The sequence below is a fragment of the Nicotiana sylvestris genome, chromosome 8 (genome assembly GCF_000393655.2).
Source record: "Nicotiana sylvestris chromosome 8, ASM39365v2, whole genome shotgun sequence".
Lineage (NCBI taxonomy): Eukaryota > Viridiplantae > Streptophyta > Magnoliopsida > Solanales > Solanaceae > Nicotiana > Nicotiana sylvestris.
In genome coordinates this window covers 199,652,776-199,671,913 of record NC_091064.1, presented here as the reverse complement: position 1 = coordinate 199,671,913, position 19,138 = coordinate 199,652,776, and the positions used below count along the sequence as shown (strand labels likewise).

At 35.8% G+C, this 19,138-nt stretch overlaps 2 protein-coding genes across 2 annotated transcripts; both read left to right on the top strand.

Annotated features, from left to right (window-relative positions):
- Nucleotides 1-548: 548 nt before the first annotated feature.
- On the top strand, nucleotides 549-3,792 carry LOC104229964 (large ribosomal subunit protein bL19c-like). The gene is made up of 5 exons (XM_009782699.2): nucleotides 549-789; nucleotides 874-1,170; nucleotides 1,330-1,416; nucleotides 1,521-1,654; nucleotides 3,476-3,792. Exons 1-5 carry the CDS (start codon nucleotides 766-768, stop codon nucleotides 3,582-3,584), a joined length of 651 nt encoding a protein of 216 aa, XP_009781001.1. The 5' UTR covers nucleotides 549-765; the 3' UTR covers nucleotides 3,585-3,792.
- Nucleotides 3,793-6,172: 2,380 nt separating this feature from the next.
- Nucleotides 6,173-14,024, top strand: LOC104229974 (vesicle-associated protein 2-1-like). The gene is made up of 8 exons (XM_009782707.2): nucleotides 6,173-6,386; nucleotides 6,583-6,682; nucleotides 10,033-10,103; nucleotides 10,209-10,290; nucleotides 11,030-11,139; nucleotides 11,238-11,357; nucleotides 12,966-13,040; nucleotides 13,698-14,024. The coding sequence occupies exons 2-8, from the start codon at nucleotides 6,625-6,627 to the stop codon at nucleotides 13,830-13,832; spliced, it is 651 nt and encodes a 216-aa protein (XP_009781009.1). The 5' UTR covers nucleotides 6,173-6,386; nucleotides 6,583-6,624; the 3' UTR covers nucleotides 13,833-14,024.
- The last annotated feature ends 5,114 nt before the right edge of the window (nucleotides 14,025-19,138 follow it).

The window sequence follows — 19,138 nt, the reverse complement described above, 5'->3', positions numbered from 1 at the left end:
TTTGTCCAAGACTAGCAAATATCAACACAGAAAGAGAAAATTGTACATAAAAGAATAAATTTGATCATTAAAAATGTCTTGTTACTTGCTTAGAATTAATTGATGAATTTAGAGAATAAAGAAAAGTAAAATTTAAGATTTTTTATATTTTTGATATAATTAAAAATATGTGTATTGTGTGATATAATATATATTTCGATACGATATTGGTATATCGGTATTTCATTTTAAAATACCAAATATCATACCAATACCAATATTTTTTTAAAAATAAGCCAAATACCATATCGAATATCAAATACTGAAATTTTCGGTTTCGGTACGGTAATTCTGTATTTACCAAATTATGCACGACCCTACTCAGGATTGCTATTTAGAGATTAGCTAGTATTTATTTTTTTCTAAAATTTTAAATTAAAAATCTTAATTTCATTATAATTTAGGATATTTATGTCCCAAAAAATTAAACTAAAAAACTGAAATTCAGAATGTATGGGTTAATTTCTAAATAGAAGCCTTTAAAGTGGCTACCTGGTGTCATTTTTACTAGGCTTAGAGGAAATATCCGAAGACCCAGATAAGCAAAACGCAAAGACAGAGATTTCTGCAGATAACATCGTTAATAGGATAAGGCGTTCTTCCTTCCCCTTTTCACCATTCACTACCGTAACACATCTTTCTCCTCCATTTCCATGAATTCTACCTCCTTCATTTCTTAACATTAACAGAAAGAACCCTAAATTACCTCACTTCTCATACCAGAAAATGGGTTCCGTTGTTCTCCCTCAGGTCTGCAACCCTTCTTTATTTTCCTTATTACCAAGATTTTTGCATTTTCGTGTTAAAAATTTATGATTTTATTGAATTTTACAGGCATTATTTGTAGTTCCAAGAAATCTCACAACATGTACACCAAAGAAGCTAGCTTTTTCAGCCTGTGTTTCTCGTAGACCCTCTCAGTTGAATTTGTCATTGTTTTCACACAATTCAATGGGGTTAAGTTCAAAGTGGGAAAGTCGTTCTTTTGTTGTTAGAGCTGAAGCTGAAGCTGATTCTCAAGGGGAACCAGAAGCTGCTGAGACTGAGGAAGCTGCCACAGCAGAAACAGCAGTTGCAACTGAGGAAAGGCCACCATTTAAGCCGAGAGCTAAGCTTGGAGATATAATGGGGGTATTTCTTAAGCACTACCCTTTTATTTTTCTAATTGGTTAATTGGCTCTTGTCTGGATTGTGTAAAGTTTTTGAGTTTGGCGTGAAAATGTATATACTGAGGTTTGGGAAACTTAATATTAAGCTAATTTGATGAATGTTGCATTATTGTTGGAGTAGATATTGAATAAGCAAGCAATTGAGGCGTCAGATGCTGTAAGGCCTATACCAGACATTAGGACTGGTGATGTTGTTGAGATCAAATTGGTAAGTATCTGTATGTCGATCGTGTTTTTTTTCTGAAAATAAAAAAGGTTTGAGGTAGAGTTACCCTCAAAAGTTTAATTGGAAGGATGTGTATGAACTTGTAGGAAGTCCCAGAGAATAGGAGGAGGTTGTCTATTTATAAAGGTATAGTCATTTCAAAACAAAATGCTGGTATTCACACTACAATTCGCATTCGGAGGATCATTGCTGGCATTGGAGTTGAAATAGTGTTCCCAGTGTAAGTCTTACTTTCTGTGCTTTAATGTGGTGACTTTGCAAATTTGTTTTATGATTTCTGTCGTGTATACTTGTATAGTACGTTGTTTGCTGTCGCTTTGAGTTTAAATCTGTATTAGTAATGTTTCAAGTGAAAATGAAGTAAGTTATATGATATGTCACTATTCAGATAGGATATTCTTGCAGATCAAAGTGACATTCGCAATTTCTCATAGTCAACCAGCAAAAAGATTTTGAACTGTCTGCTAGTTTTTGGATATTGTGCTTGAAACTTAGCAACATTAGCGTTAAAGTCACAGACAGCTATTTGAATCTGTTGGCCTATTCAATCAGTGGTTCTTTCTTCTTACTTGGACAACTTCATGCTGTTAAACGTTTCATTCCTTACAATTTCAGCTCACTATCATCGTATAAAAGAGGGGCTCTATAAGATGTGAAAGAACATCACTCATGATTGATACATTTCCTTGGGCTTGAAAATCAGATGTTAAAGTGATCTTAAATCTATTTAAGTAATACCTGAACAGGATTTGACTGATTAGCTGAACCAACAAATTTCTGTGACCACCGCTTGGTTGCTATGTAGCCTACTTCCTTCTCCTTTAGCAATGACAAAGGACATGGTGAAGGAAAAATATCAGTTTTTGTTAGTTTTCCTTTTAGGCAGTGGGAGCAAAAGTAACAAATAGCACGGAAATAATTGTAGAGAGTCTTAACAATAATAATTGTAGAGATATTTGAGTGATTTGTGGTCACTTTAGGGGACTTTGGCTGATTTGTCGTTTTGGATCTCTCTTCCTTTCTCTTCGTTAGCCAGATGTGCAAGTTACTGCTGATGTGATGGAGTAAAATTGATGAATGGCGTTACACCTTTGGGTGAAATATGGGAAGAATTTGGTCTTTATACTTCTATTGATTATTCTTGTTTCCCATCTGATGATAGTAGTTTAAAACACTTTCCCATGACAAGAAAGACCTATTTTGGTTTTCATTTTTCCCTTGGGTAATATTGATCATGGCTGCTACCATTGTCCAAGTAAGAAATTGGAAAAGTAGTGGGAGGACCGTTTAATTTACTGATACAGACATACAGGTTTTTAGGGAACAAAGCCCCATCTTGTTAAAAGTTTAGGGATTACACATGTGATTTACCTTAAAAATTTAAATGGATCTCTAGAACAGTACACAGCCTTGTAAACAACCTGATTATTGTCTTGCCTGGTGAGTTGCTTTTGTTTTGGATATCAGAGGTGGATTCCGGATTTGAAGTTTATTCGCTTGTAGTTACAGTAGTAACTTAGTGCACAGTCAAATATCTATAGATATTTAGTAGACTTTTTAACACATATACACTGTCTAGGCAATAGCATGCATTCACGTGAACCTCCGTATGTCGTAGGGTAGATCTGCTCATGTTGGATATCTTCTTTTTTGTCTCCTTTAAAATCTTGGAGACATTACTTGAATCTGGAGTATCATCTAGAAATATAATCTTAATGTACTTTTTTGAGGTGTCCCATAGTTTTATGTAAGTTTCTTCCATCAGAATATCGGATGAAAATAACAAGCTTCTTCTGTCAAAATGTGCATATATAAGTAAATAAGTAATATGTGCTCCACGTGTAGATGGCAAATTAGATGCTGAAATTGACCTGCTAATTATGGATGGGGGTCAACTTGTGTTCTTGTATTCTTGATCCACGTCTCCATTCTGCCCCCTTGTGGGGTATTAGTGTCACAGCATAACTTTAGTTATGCTTACATAGTCAAGAAAATAGGAACTTATTATTATCATTCTCCTTTTTACTTTTCATGACAACAGGTATTCACCAAATATCAAGGAACTCAAAGTAGTTAAGCACCGGAAAGTCAGGCGGGCAAGATTGTACTATTTGCGTGACAAACTCCCTCGGCTCTCTACTTTCAAATGAGAATCCTTTAGTTTGGCCTCTTTCTACTGTCCTTTTCCTTCATAATTTTGTTCCTTTTCTTTATTGGAAGTCTACGTAAGTGTAATTTACATCAAACATTCGTAAATAGGTTGTTTCATTTTTGCTTAGTTTTTCTCCAATCTATTGAAACTTTTTCGACATACTCCTTTTCAATATGAATGATGCAATTACTAGTTGGAGAGTTAAATTTTCTTTTCTTTGATGATGATATTGTTTGCCGTTTTCTATAGCTGTGGCGCTGAAGAATTCGTGTTGCTGCCTTTGCCGTTTCGGGGGGCGCCAAGCGCCAACCTTGACCCCCAAATTTCCTACACTTTGTGCTTTGCTGCCTTTGGCGTTTTAGTTGGTGCCTTGCGCCCTTCTGGACAAAAAAATTTCGTTTTGGCTTCAAACCGTGTGTATTCTAATTGACTCCTACATATATAAGCACTATAATTAAGATCAAGTGTTAATATTCACAAAACTAGACTCCCGTTATGCGCGGGGTCTGTGGAAGGGGTATGCAGCCTTAAGCGTCAATATTCACATTAAAGTTAAATGTAGTATAGCAATTCATTGTACGCGTTAGATCATAGTATATAATTAATTGAGACAGATAGACAGTGAATTAGACCTTGCCATCGAGCTGGGATGTCAATTCTGAAATTCCAAAAACTAGACAGTCCTCTGAAAATTGGCCTTCTTGATTTTCATGGGCATTTAGATAAAATCTTGTGTTTCTTCATATCCTCTATGTACTAATGTCGACCCTTTTGGTGACAAAAATGGCAAAAGTTACGGGCAAAACTAATTTAATAGTGGGCATATCCAAATAATATAAATGAGCTGGATTGAAGTGTAAATAACTGTCTGGTGATATACTATCAGTTGTTTACACATTTTAACAATTCTTTTTGAGATTTACAGAATCACTCCACAGTAGGTAATATGTTAAAGAGAGCGATAAGAAAACTTGAGTAGATGCTCCTCCTAATTATATTAAACAAATTAAAGATGATTACCAATGCCAAAATTGATTTTTAAAAAAAAGAAAAGCTGATAAATTCGGGTATGTTTGATTCAAACATATCCGACAGATCAATATTTTAATTCGGACTCAAATATGGAATAACAAGCAGCTACAGATGTATTAAACGGCATAAAATAATACTGAACGAGTCAGAAACAAAATGGAAAACGTCGAAATTAAGAAATTACGCTAACACGTCGAAGACAACAAAAAACAAAATGAACGAACACGAATATGCTGATGCCTGGTATAAACCAAATAATTTAAGTAAGGACACATAATTTTAGTGTATTTTTGTTTGTAAGTATTCAATATCTAAAATTTATTAGTCTAACTAATAGCATGTTTGGCCAAACTGTAAAATTAGCTTATTCTGAGAAGTATTTTTTCTCAAAGTGTTTTTTCCAAAAGTACTTTTGGTGAGAAATGGTTTGTGTTTGACTAATTAATTTAAAAAACACTTTTGAGCAGCAATTAGTGTTTGACCAAACTTTTAAAAACTGCTTCGTATATTTTTTTGCTCAAAAGTGTTTTTCAAAAAATTGCTTTTGGAGAGAAGTTACTTTTTTCCGCTTCTCCAAAACTGCTTTTGCTTATCTTCAAAAACACTTTTTTTTCTTTCAAAAGTTTGGCCAAATACTTTAATTTTTTAAAGAAAAAAAAACTTTTGGCCAAACAAACTATAATTCAAATATACAGATGATATTGTGAAGAGATAAAACGATCTGATCAAAAATAAACTTAGTCGACTTGATTCTTACATCAAATTATATAGACTTATAATATTTAAATAAATTAAGATTATATAATATTAATTAACTATAGCTGATTGAAAAAAATCACAGGTAATGTATTTATTAATATGACTCGGCCAGGAAATGTAACCATTATATTAAACTACTAAAGGGTGGTTTGGTAGGATGTATAAGAATAATGCGGAATAAGATGTATTAGTATGCATGGATTAGTAATGCATGTGTTAGTAATGCAAGCATTAGTTGTGCATATATTATTTCTTATCTACTGTTTGGTGTGTTGTATTAAAATTATAATGCATTGCATAATTTTTAAGAAAAATAGTTGTTTATAAAAATGCCCTCCATATTCTCTAACTTTAAAGGACTTTAAGGACAATTTTATCTTTAAACATACTAATGCATGCATTAATAGCCTTGATATTACTAATGTCATGGTTTTCTATGCATTACTAATGCATAGGATAATACCATTAGTTATACATATGTTAAAAAAATGTATCAAACAAGGTATTAGTAATGCATAGAGCTAATACTTACATTATTTTTTCTAATACCTCCCGCCAGACGTCCCTGTAATTAAGTGAACAAGTTGAGGACAAATATATATATATATATATATATAATAATTACATTTATTGATATGACTCGAGTAAATTTTAGCTATAATTAAGCTATTTAATCGAAGAATTATCCCGTATTTATCCGATGAATAATCAAACTGAAGTGGACCCCACAAAATAGAAGGAGCAACCAGTCCGAACATTCGCTTTTGAATCGGACGTCACTGTCCGCACACATTCGCCATGTGTCACGCCATCATTTCCACCACCTCCTCTCCCTCCCTTTCCTCTCTTTCCCCTCACCTCATTATTGCTGATTGATACCCCCCACCCCCATTACCCCCACACCCATACCACCCGCACATACCTGTATAAGAAACCTTCATAACATAACTATTCACTTTTCCCCCTCTTTCTCTTTCTTCTTCTCTCAAAAGCTACACAGATCTTTCAGGTAAAATTCCTTCTTCTCCTTTTTATTTTCAACGGCATTTCTATGATCATCAGTTCTTTTTTTTTTTAATTTTAGGAAAAACTGTTTTTTTTTTCTATCTATATTTGCATTTGATGCATTTATCTGTTTTGTTATTGGATGCATTTTGGTAACCTAGGGTTTGTGTATGTGTATGTTTTTGTTTTGTATTTTTTAGGTTCGTTTTGATAGGGGGCTGATCAGCTTGAGGTTCGTAACCATGACTGGTACTACCAACCAGTTGATATCTGTTAGTCCTGAGGAGCTCAGATTCCAATGTAAGCTCTCTCTCTCTCTCTCTCTCTCTCTCTCAGAGATTTTTGTTTCCGGATTTTTGGTTAATTACGCTTTTGTTTTAATTTTATGTCTTGTGATGGGGAAAGTTATTATTTTGATTTGGTTAATTGCAATTGAATGCACCAAAGACGAAAATAGAACGGCCTGTAGAATATGTTGTATCTAGACGTTGGGGATAAATGTGAGAGAGAATTAAAAGAAGAGGGAGAAATTTGAGGGCAATATGCAGTGGGTGAAAAAGTTGTCAAATTTATGTTTTATTAGCACTTACAGACTAATGTATGTGATTTTTATCACAAAATTATGAGCTTTGTGGTGAAATCGTTCAGAGGAAACAAAAAATGAGCTGCTCACACTATGATCTGATTGCTGATCAGATCTATTTTTAAGCTAATCTCGTGGTTGGGGGAGGGGTGGCGGGGCGGCAGGAAGAGGGTGCAAGAGAGTAGTCATATGGGTAAAGTTGCAGTGGTGAAAGAGATTTAAAAGGATTTCATGTGAGGATTTATGGGTTTTTTTTGTTGATGTTTTCTTCTCGATTTATTTGTGCAAAATATTAGCTCGCTCAACTGTGAACTTGACGGAGCCAAAAGAGTGATTGTTCATCCAATATATTAGGGTGAGTAAGTGTGAGATATTAATCAGTATAATTGAGTTAAACCTTATATGCAGACATAATTTCTTCTGCTGTGTTATGTGTCAAACATGGACGCCAAAATCTTGGCGCTAGTAGAAATGGACTTGTAAAGTATAAAATTCCAGAGCTGTTGGCTTATTTTCAGGACCAAGTAACTCAGTAAGTTAGATTAGCTCAATGAATCCGCTCTCTATATTTTTCGATAAGAAAGATGATTTTATTAATCATAGTACTAAGTGGGTGCTCCAAAATATTTACAGTTCAGAAATGCACAAAGGAACTATTCTCCACAGTGTTCTGAGTTGCTTCTTTACTTTCTACCCCTATCAGCTTTGGAAGTTCTCCTTTAGTATCTTAGGCATAGCACGCTGCATAAAGATCAAGGAATAAACGCCAGACATACCATGTCTTGCTGCAGTTATAAAAAAGTGATTGGAGGACTCTGGAGCACATTCACATATGTAATATCATAGTTATGTGGAAGCAACCTCCTCTGTCATGCCTTTTTTATAGCTAACTTTCCAAAGCAGGCTGCTTTAGCGGAGCTCTTTTGACTTCCTAATGACTTCACAAGGCCACTGTGTTACTCACCTGCATTGATCAACAGGTCATAAGACTTCCTATTCTTCCTTGCTTTCCAGTGTGAGATGTTCCCGTCAAAAGATGTGACTTCTGTTCTTCCAGCTTTAGAAGAAGTAGCAATGCTCTTTCAATCTCCAAATCCTGTAGATCTCTTGTGAAATTAATTTGTCACCCATTTTCATCTCTGATATCTGCAAAGTGACAACAATCTGTGATGCACTGATGCTAAGATATATAAGTCTGGAATTGTTGCTTCAGGTGCACTTTTCCACCCACAGATCTAATTGCAGCATCATTTTGCTTCATTGACCTCCTTAAGCTTTCTAAATTAATGAATTCTCTCAAGTAACAATTTATTTGCCTCCACAATGCCACTCATAGGAGTATTTCCCGGTTTTTTGGATTATCTATATGACTTTTTCCTTTCGACATTTTCTATTGTAATTCTTGTTCTATGTGGAGTATCCAAAATCACGTGATAAGGAGACTTCTTTTTGGTACTTTCAAGTTCATTACCCCTATTCCTCCATGTCTTTTTGGAGCTATCATTTCAGACCATTTAACTAGATGCTGCTTCCTCTTCTGAGCTTTATCGTCCCACAGGAAGTCTCTTCCTTTTCCCACCTCATTGGCATTTGCAGCACAAATTAGATATGTTGGCAATTGGCATACACCTATTACTCCCTCAATTTCATTTTTGTATGATGGTGTTTAATTGGGGACAAAGTTTAAGTAATGAAAAGAAAGACTTTGGCACATAAGCTAGATGTATATAACATCCCAAAATAGCCTCCAAAGTTTTGTGATTTTCAATGCCATGTCATTCCTATAAGAGTAGTTAAAGGAATGAGTAGTTATTAAGGACAAAATTAGAAATGTAAAAATTAAAGAGCTTAAAATATAGAACTCAGGGACGATGATGCAGAGCAAACATAGGCCCTCATATTGTTGGATTGTATCTGTGGCAAAGTGTTTTGTTACATGAGCATGTGTAAACATATAGAACTCAGTCCCAAAAACATGAAGGGCTATTCTTTTAAATGTCCGAAAGAATTTTCAGTATGTTTTAATTTTGCAATGACAATAAGCATAGGCCCTCATATTGTTAGAATGTATCTGTGGCAAAGTGTTTTATTACATGAGCATAGGCCCTCATATTGTTAGAATGTATCTGTGGCAAAGTGTTTTATTACATGAGCAAGTGTAATCCACTATGGCACTATCAAGAGTGATATCAGCAACAACAACAATAATTTTGGTCAAGATAGAGAAACTGATACAGTAGAAAGGAATATACATAACAGGCATCATCTATAGAGGAGTATCATGATATGACCAGATAACAAGTTTGTACCTCATAAATTAAAAACAATACAATAATGAACAATATTCTTATTTTATTTAATTAGCTTAATTTATTTTTTGATCTTTATAGGTTCAGACAATATTAATCATTTTGAATTCAAGTACTAGGTCACTAAAATAGTATTGATATTCATGAGATATTCTATCTACAAATGACAAACAATAACTTTTTTATACTTTATTTGGTTTTGTACCTCAAACAAATGTTTTAAGAATATACAACAACAACAACCCAGTAGAATCGCACCAGTGGGGTCTGGGGAGGATAGAGTGTACGCAAACCTTGGGGAGGGTAGAGTGTACGCAGACTTTACTCCTACCCCGGAGGGATAGAGAGGCTTTTTCCGGGATACTGTAAATTTTTTATATCAAAATTTACTATTTTGGATACAGTTTTTTAAATTATTGACACAAGATACCACACGCAACAAATGTGGCCAACGGCTAGCTCCTCCAATAATGATTCAAAAAGAGAAGAAAAGGTTGCTCCAATAATGTTCATTTGCAATTAAAAAAATAACTTTCTTATGCAAAGGAGCATATTCAACAGTAGCACATTTTGATCAGCAACAGGATCAGGATCTTTGTACGTTACACGTTCATTTTTTTATTTTTTTTTATCAGTAAGTTCTTTGGGCTGCACTAAGAAGTTGTTTCTTTTCTTCCTTGTTTGAGCCTTTTGTTGGTTCTTCGCATGGCATACACTTTCATACATTACCTAATTACTGCTTGGCTTTTCTGTGTTAGTTGAGCTGGAGAAACAAAGCTACTGTGATCTTAAAGTTACAAACAGCACAGAGCATTGTGTTGCTTTCAAGGTATGCTTTAGCTCAATTTGACAAAATCTCACAATTCAGTCATCACTTCTTTAATGACTATTACAACTCATATCTAGGTATATCCTGTATCATTTTCTTTGTTAGGTGAAAACTACTTCTCCTAAAAAGTACTTTGTTCGGCCAAACACAGGTGTCATACATCCCTGGGATTCATGTTTTATACGAGGTGCCACTCCGAATCCTGAAGTTCTATTAGAAGCACTTTAATCTGTTATACCACAGTTAGCTTTGAATGTTTTAGCAGAATATTTAGGCAAACATAGTACTGCATAAAAGTTTATTTACACTGGTACCACCATTTGCCAGAAAATATAATAAAGAGCAGTTGTTGATATCTTGGTATATAGCAAATGTACGCACAAATTGTTCAAATATTGGCTTGGATTAGCTTACTCCTTTGCTGTTTGGATAAACTTAGGTAGGATAAATTTATCTTTCAAAATTCTGACTAGGAATTACTTTAATGGCTTATAGTGATTTGTTTCGGCATAGCCCAATCTTCTTTTCTGTTAATTGTTTGTCATGGCAGATACTAACCCTTTGTTTGCGATGATTATTACATCCTTCTTATATGATGAGAGTCTAGGAACAGGGGTATTATACTAATCATATAATAAAAAAAATCTTAGAACAGGTATTCTTTAACAAATGTTTCTACAATTTGGCCATTTATCATCTGTAACGTAGAAATCTAATGTGATGTCTTTATTTACTAAGAGTATGCCTATGCAGTTGGATATCCATTTGGTGCACCTATTTGCACTCACGATTTTCATCTTGTAACATCTCAGTTGTCCATCCTGACACTGACATCCTTTTATGGTTTCATTTATGAAGAAAAATGAATTGACATCCTTTTAATGGTTGGCTTTCCTATATTGTTCTTAACTTTGTAATGTCTCTAGTCACCCTTCAAGCTCAAAAAGAGTACCCTCCGGATATGCAATGCAAGGACAAGTTCCTCCTACAGAGCACCATTGTGAATAATGATTCTGACGAACTTTCTCCCGATACTGTAAGAATTTGGATGGCTTTCTGTATTATGCTTAAAGAGAGAATGCTTGTTATCCTTTATTTTCACTTTATGCTATTGATGGACATTTCTGAATCCAGTTTAATAAGGATAGTGGAAGAACTGTAGAAGAGTGCAAGCTTAGGGTTGTTTACATCTCTCCTCACTCATCTCCTGGACAATCTGAAGATGCGTTTAAACAAAGTTCTGATGTCAACTCTGTAAGTTCTAAATTCAAGTCATAGTCTAGTTCATTTTTCATGTCCTTATTTTTTTCTTCCAAAAGTCATGCTGCTTGATTTCTTAGGATATAATGACTGGTGACGTAAAGTTTCTTTAAAAACATCTGGAGATCTCGAGCAAGTTTTTGTCATATATAACTTGTCATCTTATTTTTTCCCTTTTCCCTTTCCTATATGTGAGAGCCACGTGTTGCTAGATTTTATAAAGCCAGTACTCTTTCTACTTTTCGGTGGATGCTCATTTTGAATGTCTGGCTGTTTTTATTTATTTTTTTTGGTTTGGGGGCGGGGTGAGGGTGATTAGGTGCTCTAGGTTGTTGCTTTAGTTTGTGACAGGAGGTAAAAGATATTTTCTGAATGAAAAAGGTGAATGGCAAAAAAAAAAAAAAAGGAAAGAATTGAAGAGAGGACAGACTATGATTATTCTTCTGCTTTTTGAGAATAAAATGGTTGTCGAAGAGCAGATATGTACCCATCTCATCTCCCCCGATCGTCTTCTTGGCTCATAACAAATCATAAGAAGAAATGTTTAACCATTAAGAAATAGAAGATACTACTACTTTTATTTTATAAATAGCCGTTTATGTCACTGGCTATTTCCCTCCCTTGAGAAGAATGGGAATCAAAGGAGTTCATGGGACCTGATAAAGCAAATAGGGTGGTATAAAGTTTACTTGATTATTCTTCATCAAAAAGGTTTACTTGATTATTAGGATGTCAAGGATAACAAAAAACAGTGATGATTTATAGTTTTTGGATAAGGAAACACTCTACCAGGTTAAGATTCGAACCCCCGCCTCAACCAAAAACATTTAAAAGAAACATTGATGATCATTTTCTGGAGGGTTTTGTTATTGGTCTCTGTCAAAACGTGATTGCGAGCACTTTTTCCCTTGGTGGTGGAGATACTCGTTCTCCCTGCTCCATAGGAACTACTTGAGGAGAATTAATTTAGAATGGAATATCCTTATCGCGTGACCCTATATGGAGATTTCCATGATGGACAAATCCCCCAAAAAAGGAGCAATTGCTATTATTATTTTCAAACAGGATTTCTTTTTGGGCAAGTTGTCTAGACCCGTCAGTCACTTGAAATTCAATGTAACCTGCTTTTCTCACCCATCAGTCACTTGAAATTCAACATGACCTGCTTTAATCTTTTCACCTATCCCCATAGAACCTGGTCAAATCATGGGCCATATTCCATTTTGGAGTACTTTTCAGAACCATGTTGCTTTGTATCCCCAGTTAATGCCAGATGAAGCGTTTCAAAATAGAAAGTTCTACTTCTCCAGTTTGAAAAAGAGAACCGTAAAGTTAGATGTTGAATTTGGTCAATTTGTCGATGAAGTACTTCCCATTTAGCTTTTGTTACTGACATGTGTAAAGCTCCCTAATGGATGTTCTGGGGGAACAAATATTCCGCGATCTTCGGAAGGTTTTAGCTTCTAATCATATGGAGACTTGCACATCATGTAGGTAGAAAAGATTTATCTGTAATCATAATGCCAAGTTTATACATGAGATAGAGAATTTTATCTTAGTCCCAAGTTTGACACCATACTATATGCTTTCGCTTTGATATAGAGTCAAGCATTGCAACGTGCCAGAGATGAAAGGGATGCAGCTTTCCGACAAACACAGCAGCTGCAACAGGAAGTGGTTAGTGTACTTTACATTTTCCTATTTATTTAGTTGTTATAATTATTCATCCATGTATAGGTATATGCTAGTCCAAATTAATACTAATACATTAGTAGGTGGCTCCATATGCAGAACTATCTGATCAGATTAATCCTAGTTGATACACGAAAAAGCAGAGCAGAAGATAAACTGGAAGTGATATATTTGACTTGCTATTAGTTCATTATAATCTTGGGTCCTTATACACAGTCATTAGATAAGGCCAAAATACATAATAGTTCTGGGAACCAAAAAGAGAAAACCAAGGAGTTGAAAATACTGTTTCACATGGGAAGGAATAGTAACTTGTTTAGACTTAGCTTCGCTTTATTTGAAGCAGGCAGGGATTATGCAAAAAGATTTAGACGTGGAACTCAACTGGCTGCATAGAAAAACTATACATCAACCTAATAAAAAAGAGCACAAGAAGAAGATAGCTATAGATCAACAATAATAATCTTACCTTTTGAAATTTCTTGTTTATCTGGATCTACAACAAGCATTGGTGATGGCTTCATTTGTCCATAGATTAATTCTTCGATTTTGAAACTTCAGTTAAATTTCTATCATCTTGCATATATCCATTGGTCTGTAGTTGGCCACCATTCTCATGTATGTTGCTTCATGAACTTGCAGGAAGTTCTTAAGAGACGAAGAAATCGGAGAGGTGATGCAGGCTTCTCTCTAAAGTTTGCACTCGTTGTGGGAGTCATTGGGATAATGGTTGGGTTTCTATTTAAACTGTTGATGTCTTCACCTTCTACAGAATAGCTCAAGTCCCTCCGTTCGTGGATTACTGTTTTTCTCTTTCAGTTTACTGTATAATTTTCTAGTGTTGGGGAACTGAAGAGCTCGCTGGCTCTGTTCTTTCTGTGTAAATTGATCAATTTTTATGATACTTTGTATTCATTCTCACCATTTTTCAGTTGATATATATTTTCTTTTTCTTTTGTCTCTTGAAAATGAGCGGCCGTTCGCCTGTATCATGTGCCACAGTGCCAGACTATTGCTTAGAGTTGATTTTACCTTAAACGTGGGACCATCAGTTCCTTCTCAAAAAAAAAAAAAAAACAGTTCCCATTGCTAGCATTGGTTGCCATGTTCCTTCCTTAATATCTGTTGAATTGGAGTAGTGGTGGCAAAATGGTTCAAAGAAAACAGTTAACCACCCATATTATCCACTAAAAAATGGGTTGAATAATGAACTTTTTAAAAACGGGTCAAATATGGATAAGAACCATATTATCTAAATGGATAATTAATGAGTAATCAATGGGTGTAACTTTTATATTTGTAAAACCTCAAATTGGGGGTTACTCAAGTTAGGGAGACAAAAAATTTTCCCAAAAGTGATCAAGAAGTCATGGATAATATGGGTAACTCATATTATCCGCCGGTTAACCTGTTTTTTATCCGTATTAAATATGGGTCGGGTCGGATCTATTTTTTCATTACCCATTTTCAACTCGAACCATATCCGACCTGCTCGTTTGCCACTCCTAAATTGGAGTAAGTAAATATCCTTGATGTCAATTGTTAAAGTTTCATCAAAACAACCAGAGTAGATTAACTAATGAAATACATACTGTCGAATTGTAAGGACTGCTTGAGCTTGTTAATGGAGGAAGATTCTAGAACATATTTCTGTTATTGAGAGAATGAGCAAGTCCCAGCTTTACACTTTCATATACAGTCGATATATACTAGAAGAAGAAGAAAGAAGGGCTAAAAAGACTAAAGTACATTAACTTACTTATAACAACTAACTACCTTCTTAACTAATTAACTACCCATGTGACTCTCACATGCTTGTATCATAACATGCCCCCTCAAGCTGGAGGGTGCAAAACATTGAACACTCCAAGTTTGCCAAGTAGATAATCATGTTGAGCAACCTCTAGAGCTTTGGTTAACAGATCTGCCTGCTGCTCCTTAATGCTGACATGTGTTGTCTTGGCCATCCCTTCCTTGATTTTGTCCGTAATGAAATGACAGTCGATTTCTATATGCTTTGTTCTTTCATGAAGCACATGATTAGCTGCTAGTTGAATGGCTGATTTACTATCACTGAGTACTGTGACTGGTCGTTCTATTTCCACACCCAGCTCCTTGAACAAACCAAGTAGCCAAGTCAATTCTGCAATACTTGCAGTCATACTTTTGTATTCTGTTTCAGCTGAACTCCTTGAAACAGTCTGTTGTTTCTTTGATTTCCAAGAGATCAATAAGTTGCCAAACTTGATAGCACAACTAGTAATAGACCTTCTAGTATTAAGACAATCAACCCAATCTGAGTCACACCAGCATGTGAGCTCCTTAGAATATTCAGACTGCAGTAATACACCCTCGCCTGGTGTACTTTTCAAGTATCTTACCACTCTCAATGCAGCATCCCAATGAGACCTTTTTGGTGTTTGCATAAACTGGCTCAAGGCTTGTACAACATAATTAATGTCATGCCTTGTTATAGTAACATGGAAGAATTTTCCTACTAGCCTCTGATAAGTGCTAACATCTTGTAAAGCCATGTCTCTTGTGATTCCATTTGCTTTGTCATACTCTATTGAAGTCAGTTTTGAATTGACTTCCAATGGTGTGCATGCAGGTTTCGCTCCACTTAATCCCATGTCTGATATTAATTCTAGCACATATTTCCTCCGATTCAATAGTACTCCTCTCTTAGATCTTGGGACTTCAATTCCCATAAAATATTTCAACTCTCCCAGATCCTCACCTTAAAGTTTTGATGCAATATGTCTTTGGCTTTCTTAATCAGATTTGCACAACTTCCTGTGATGGGGAGATCATCCATATACACAAGAATGACTACTATACCTTCTTGACTCCTCGGTGTGAACAATGAGTAGTCATGATGACTTTGTACAAAACCAGCCCCTAATAGAGCCTCAGTGAGTTTAATATTCCATTGCCTTGAAGCTTGCTTGAGTCCATATAGTGACTTCACTCATTTGAATACCTTCTTTTCTCCTGGCTTTCTAAAACCTTCAGGTAACTCCATATGCACTTCTTCATATAGATCTCCCTGCAGGAAATCATTATAAACATCCATCTGATATAATCCCTAGCCTCTTGAAGCAGTCAATGCAATGACAATCCTCACATTGACCATTTTTTCCATTGTTGAGAAGGTGTCATAGTTGTCCAAGCCTTCCCTTTGACTGTATCCTTTTGCAACCAGTCTGGACTTGAACCTCTCTATGTCTCTATCTGCCTTGAACTTGATTTTATATACCCATTTTGATCAACATCACTCTTCCCTGCTAGTAAGTCTACCACCTTCCATGTGTTGTTGTCTTTTAATGCCTTCACTGCTTGTTTCATTGCCTCTATCCACCTACTATCCTTCACAGCCTCCTTGAATGTCTTTGGTTCAGCCAATCGAGAGAATTTTGCTAAGTAACATTGATAGTTAGGAGTGGTTTGATCATAGGCCAAGTAATTTGATATATGGTAGTTGCAGTTTGTGTTCCTTTCGGTTGTTACATAATCTTTCATCCATATTGGTTCCTTGACCTACCTTGTAGATTTTTTGCCTGGTCTTGAGCTTATTGCATTTCCCAGCTGCTCACTTGTATTTCCTTACTGATCCTCAATTGTGGTTGATCTCTCCTATGCATTCTCAGGAATTCCTGCATCCTCCATTGTGGTTGATCTCTCCTGTGCATTCTCAGGGATTCCTGCAGCATCCATCTCCTGCAAATTCAATGAGTATGAGTATGAGTTCTCCTGCACTATACTCTGCCTATTGTCCTGCAGAGCTACTGCTTCCTCCATGGAATTTAAACTGCTCGTTTCCTGCAAAACATTAGTATGTAAAGGAGAAAATAACAATGGATTCATTTCTCCCCCACACTCCTGAGTGACTGAACTGTTCTCATTCTCCTTAGAAAATGGGAACACAGATTCTCTAAAAATAACATCCTTAGTTGTGAAAAATTGCCTTGTGGATAAGTCAAATAAAATGTAGCCTTTCTGAGTTTCAGAATAGCCCATAAGAACAACTGCTTTGGTCCTTTCTGCAAATTTATCTGTAAGCATAACAAAGACATCCTACAACTCTAGCGTGTGCAAGACTAGGCTTCTTGCAATACAAGACCTCATATGGAGTCTTGCCCCCTGGGACACTGGATGGTAGTGTGTTGATCAAATAGACAGATGTTTTGACACACATTCCTAAGTATTTGATTGGAATTAAGCCCTCAAACCTTAAGGCTCTTGCAGTATCAAGTATGTGCCTATGATTCCTCTCCATTATTCCATTTTGTTGTGGAGTATAGGGACAACTACTCTGATGGATGATACCCGAGCATTCAACAACTTTGCACATTGCTTGTTGAAGAACTCTGTCCCATTATCTGACCTTATCACCTTAACCACAACGCCAAACTAATTCCTAACCATGGTCAAGAACTGTTTTATTGCTAGTTGCTACTCTGGCTTCAAATTTTAACTGCAGGAAAAATGTCCATGTATATCTAGAATGATCATCACAACTGTTGTCACACCTCCTTTTTCGCCCGCGCCGCCGCAAAGGGGCGCGGAGGGAGTTTTTCCAATTAAAGGACAATCGAAACGGAATTTGTTTATTTGTTTCAGAGTCGCCACTTGAGAGATTTAGGGTGTCCCAAGTCACTAATTTAATCCCGAATCGAGGAAAAGAATGACTCTGTATTACAGTCCGCGAACCAGAAATCCGGATAAGGAATTCTATTAACCCGGGAGAAGGTGTTAGGCATTCCCGAGTTCCGTGGTTCTAGCACGGTCGCTCAACTGTCATATTCGGCTTGTTTATCTGATTTTAATTCATATTGAACCTATGGGCAAATTTAAACCTTTTACCGCTTTTACTATTGTTATTTTTTAACAGAGAATTGCAATGTTGGGAGAACGCATCTTGAGCCACGTCACATCAATGTACCCATGGTTATCGACACGTTCCAACTTTGTTGAGATTTAGATTTGGGTCACATAAATGTGCACCCGAGTTTAGGAAAATAACCTTATTAAATACACGCCCAAAGATACTAACGCATTTGTTATTTTGAGAAAAGCCGTAAAATTCGCTATGCGACCTGTCTCGAAATCTAAGCATTTGGAATAACTATCCATTGAGGGCCCCGCAATTTGTAATTTATTCGGCGAGGCACGCCTCCCTTATTTTTAAAAGGGCTAATCAGCCGCTTCTATTATTTATTATTTTTTTAAAGAATTTGCAACGTCGTGGAAATGTATCTCAAACCACGTCACAATCAATGTACCCGTGATTAAAGACACATTTCGACTTTGTTGGTATTTGGATTTGGGTCACATAAATCTGCACCCGAATTTAAGAAAGTAAATTATTAAAGGCGCGCCTAAAGCGACTAGCGTATTGTTATTTTTTGGGAAGGCCGTAAAATTCACTAACCGACATGTCCAGAATTCTGAGTATTTTGATATATATACATTTAATGAGGGCCCCGCAGTTTGTGCATCTTATTTGGCGAGGCTCGTCTCATCATTTTATTAAATGGCCAACCTAAAAGTGGCTAGGATTTTCTAATTAATTTGTCTCTAAAACATAAGGAAAAATCCTAACCATTTTTGTCAATTGTAAACCAAATGTGTCTCACGGCTCAAGGATAAGCCCGACAAATGGAATTGGCATAACTGAAAACTGGCCCAGCGTAAGTCCCAGGCCATTCGAGATAGGCCGTTAAGCCTTGATAGCCCATTCAAAATGAATTTCGAGGACTCATGGACAACTTCAATTTACTGGTATTTCACCATTTTTCGACAAAGGAGAAACGTGATTCGCTTATCTAGATTGTTGCAACACTAATCCTTTCTGATTAAAGCTGAGATTATTTCTACTTGTCTTTGATGAGCTATTGGATACATTTAAGATGAAGGAAAGCATATGTTGACAATGCTAAATCCATGCTCGAATGATTCAGGATTTCATGCGAGTTTACTGTCAATACGTATGAGAATTCAAAAACTTGAAGTGATTTCCTATTTTTAACCGCCTTCTGACTTTAATAATCCAATTAATAGGAACAAAATTAACTAGTTAA

Coding starts and splice junctions, on each gene's coding strand:
- LOC104229974 (XM_009782707.2), top strand. CDS start 6,625: ATGACTGGTACTACCAACCAGTTGATATCTGTTAGTCCTGAGGAGCTC. Junction 10,104..10,208: donor AGCATTGTGTTGCTTTCAAG/GTATGCTTTAGC, acceptor TTTCTTTGTTAG/GTGAAAACTACTTCTCCTAA. Junction 13,041..13,697: donor AGCAGCTGCAACAGGAAGTG/GTTAGTGTACTT, acceptor ATGAACTTGCAG/GAAGTTCTTAAGAGACGAAG.
- LOC104229964 (XM_009782699.2), top strand. CDS start 766: ATGGGTTCCGTTGTTCTCCCTCAG. Junction 790..873: donor GTTCCGTTGTTCTCCCTCAG/GTCTGCAACCCT, acceptor TGAATTTTACAG/GCATTATTTGTAGTTCCAAG. Junction 1,655..3,475: donor GTTGAAATAGTGTTCCCAGT/GTAAGTCTTACT, acceptor TCATGACAACAG/GTATTCACCAAATATCAAGG.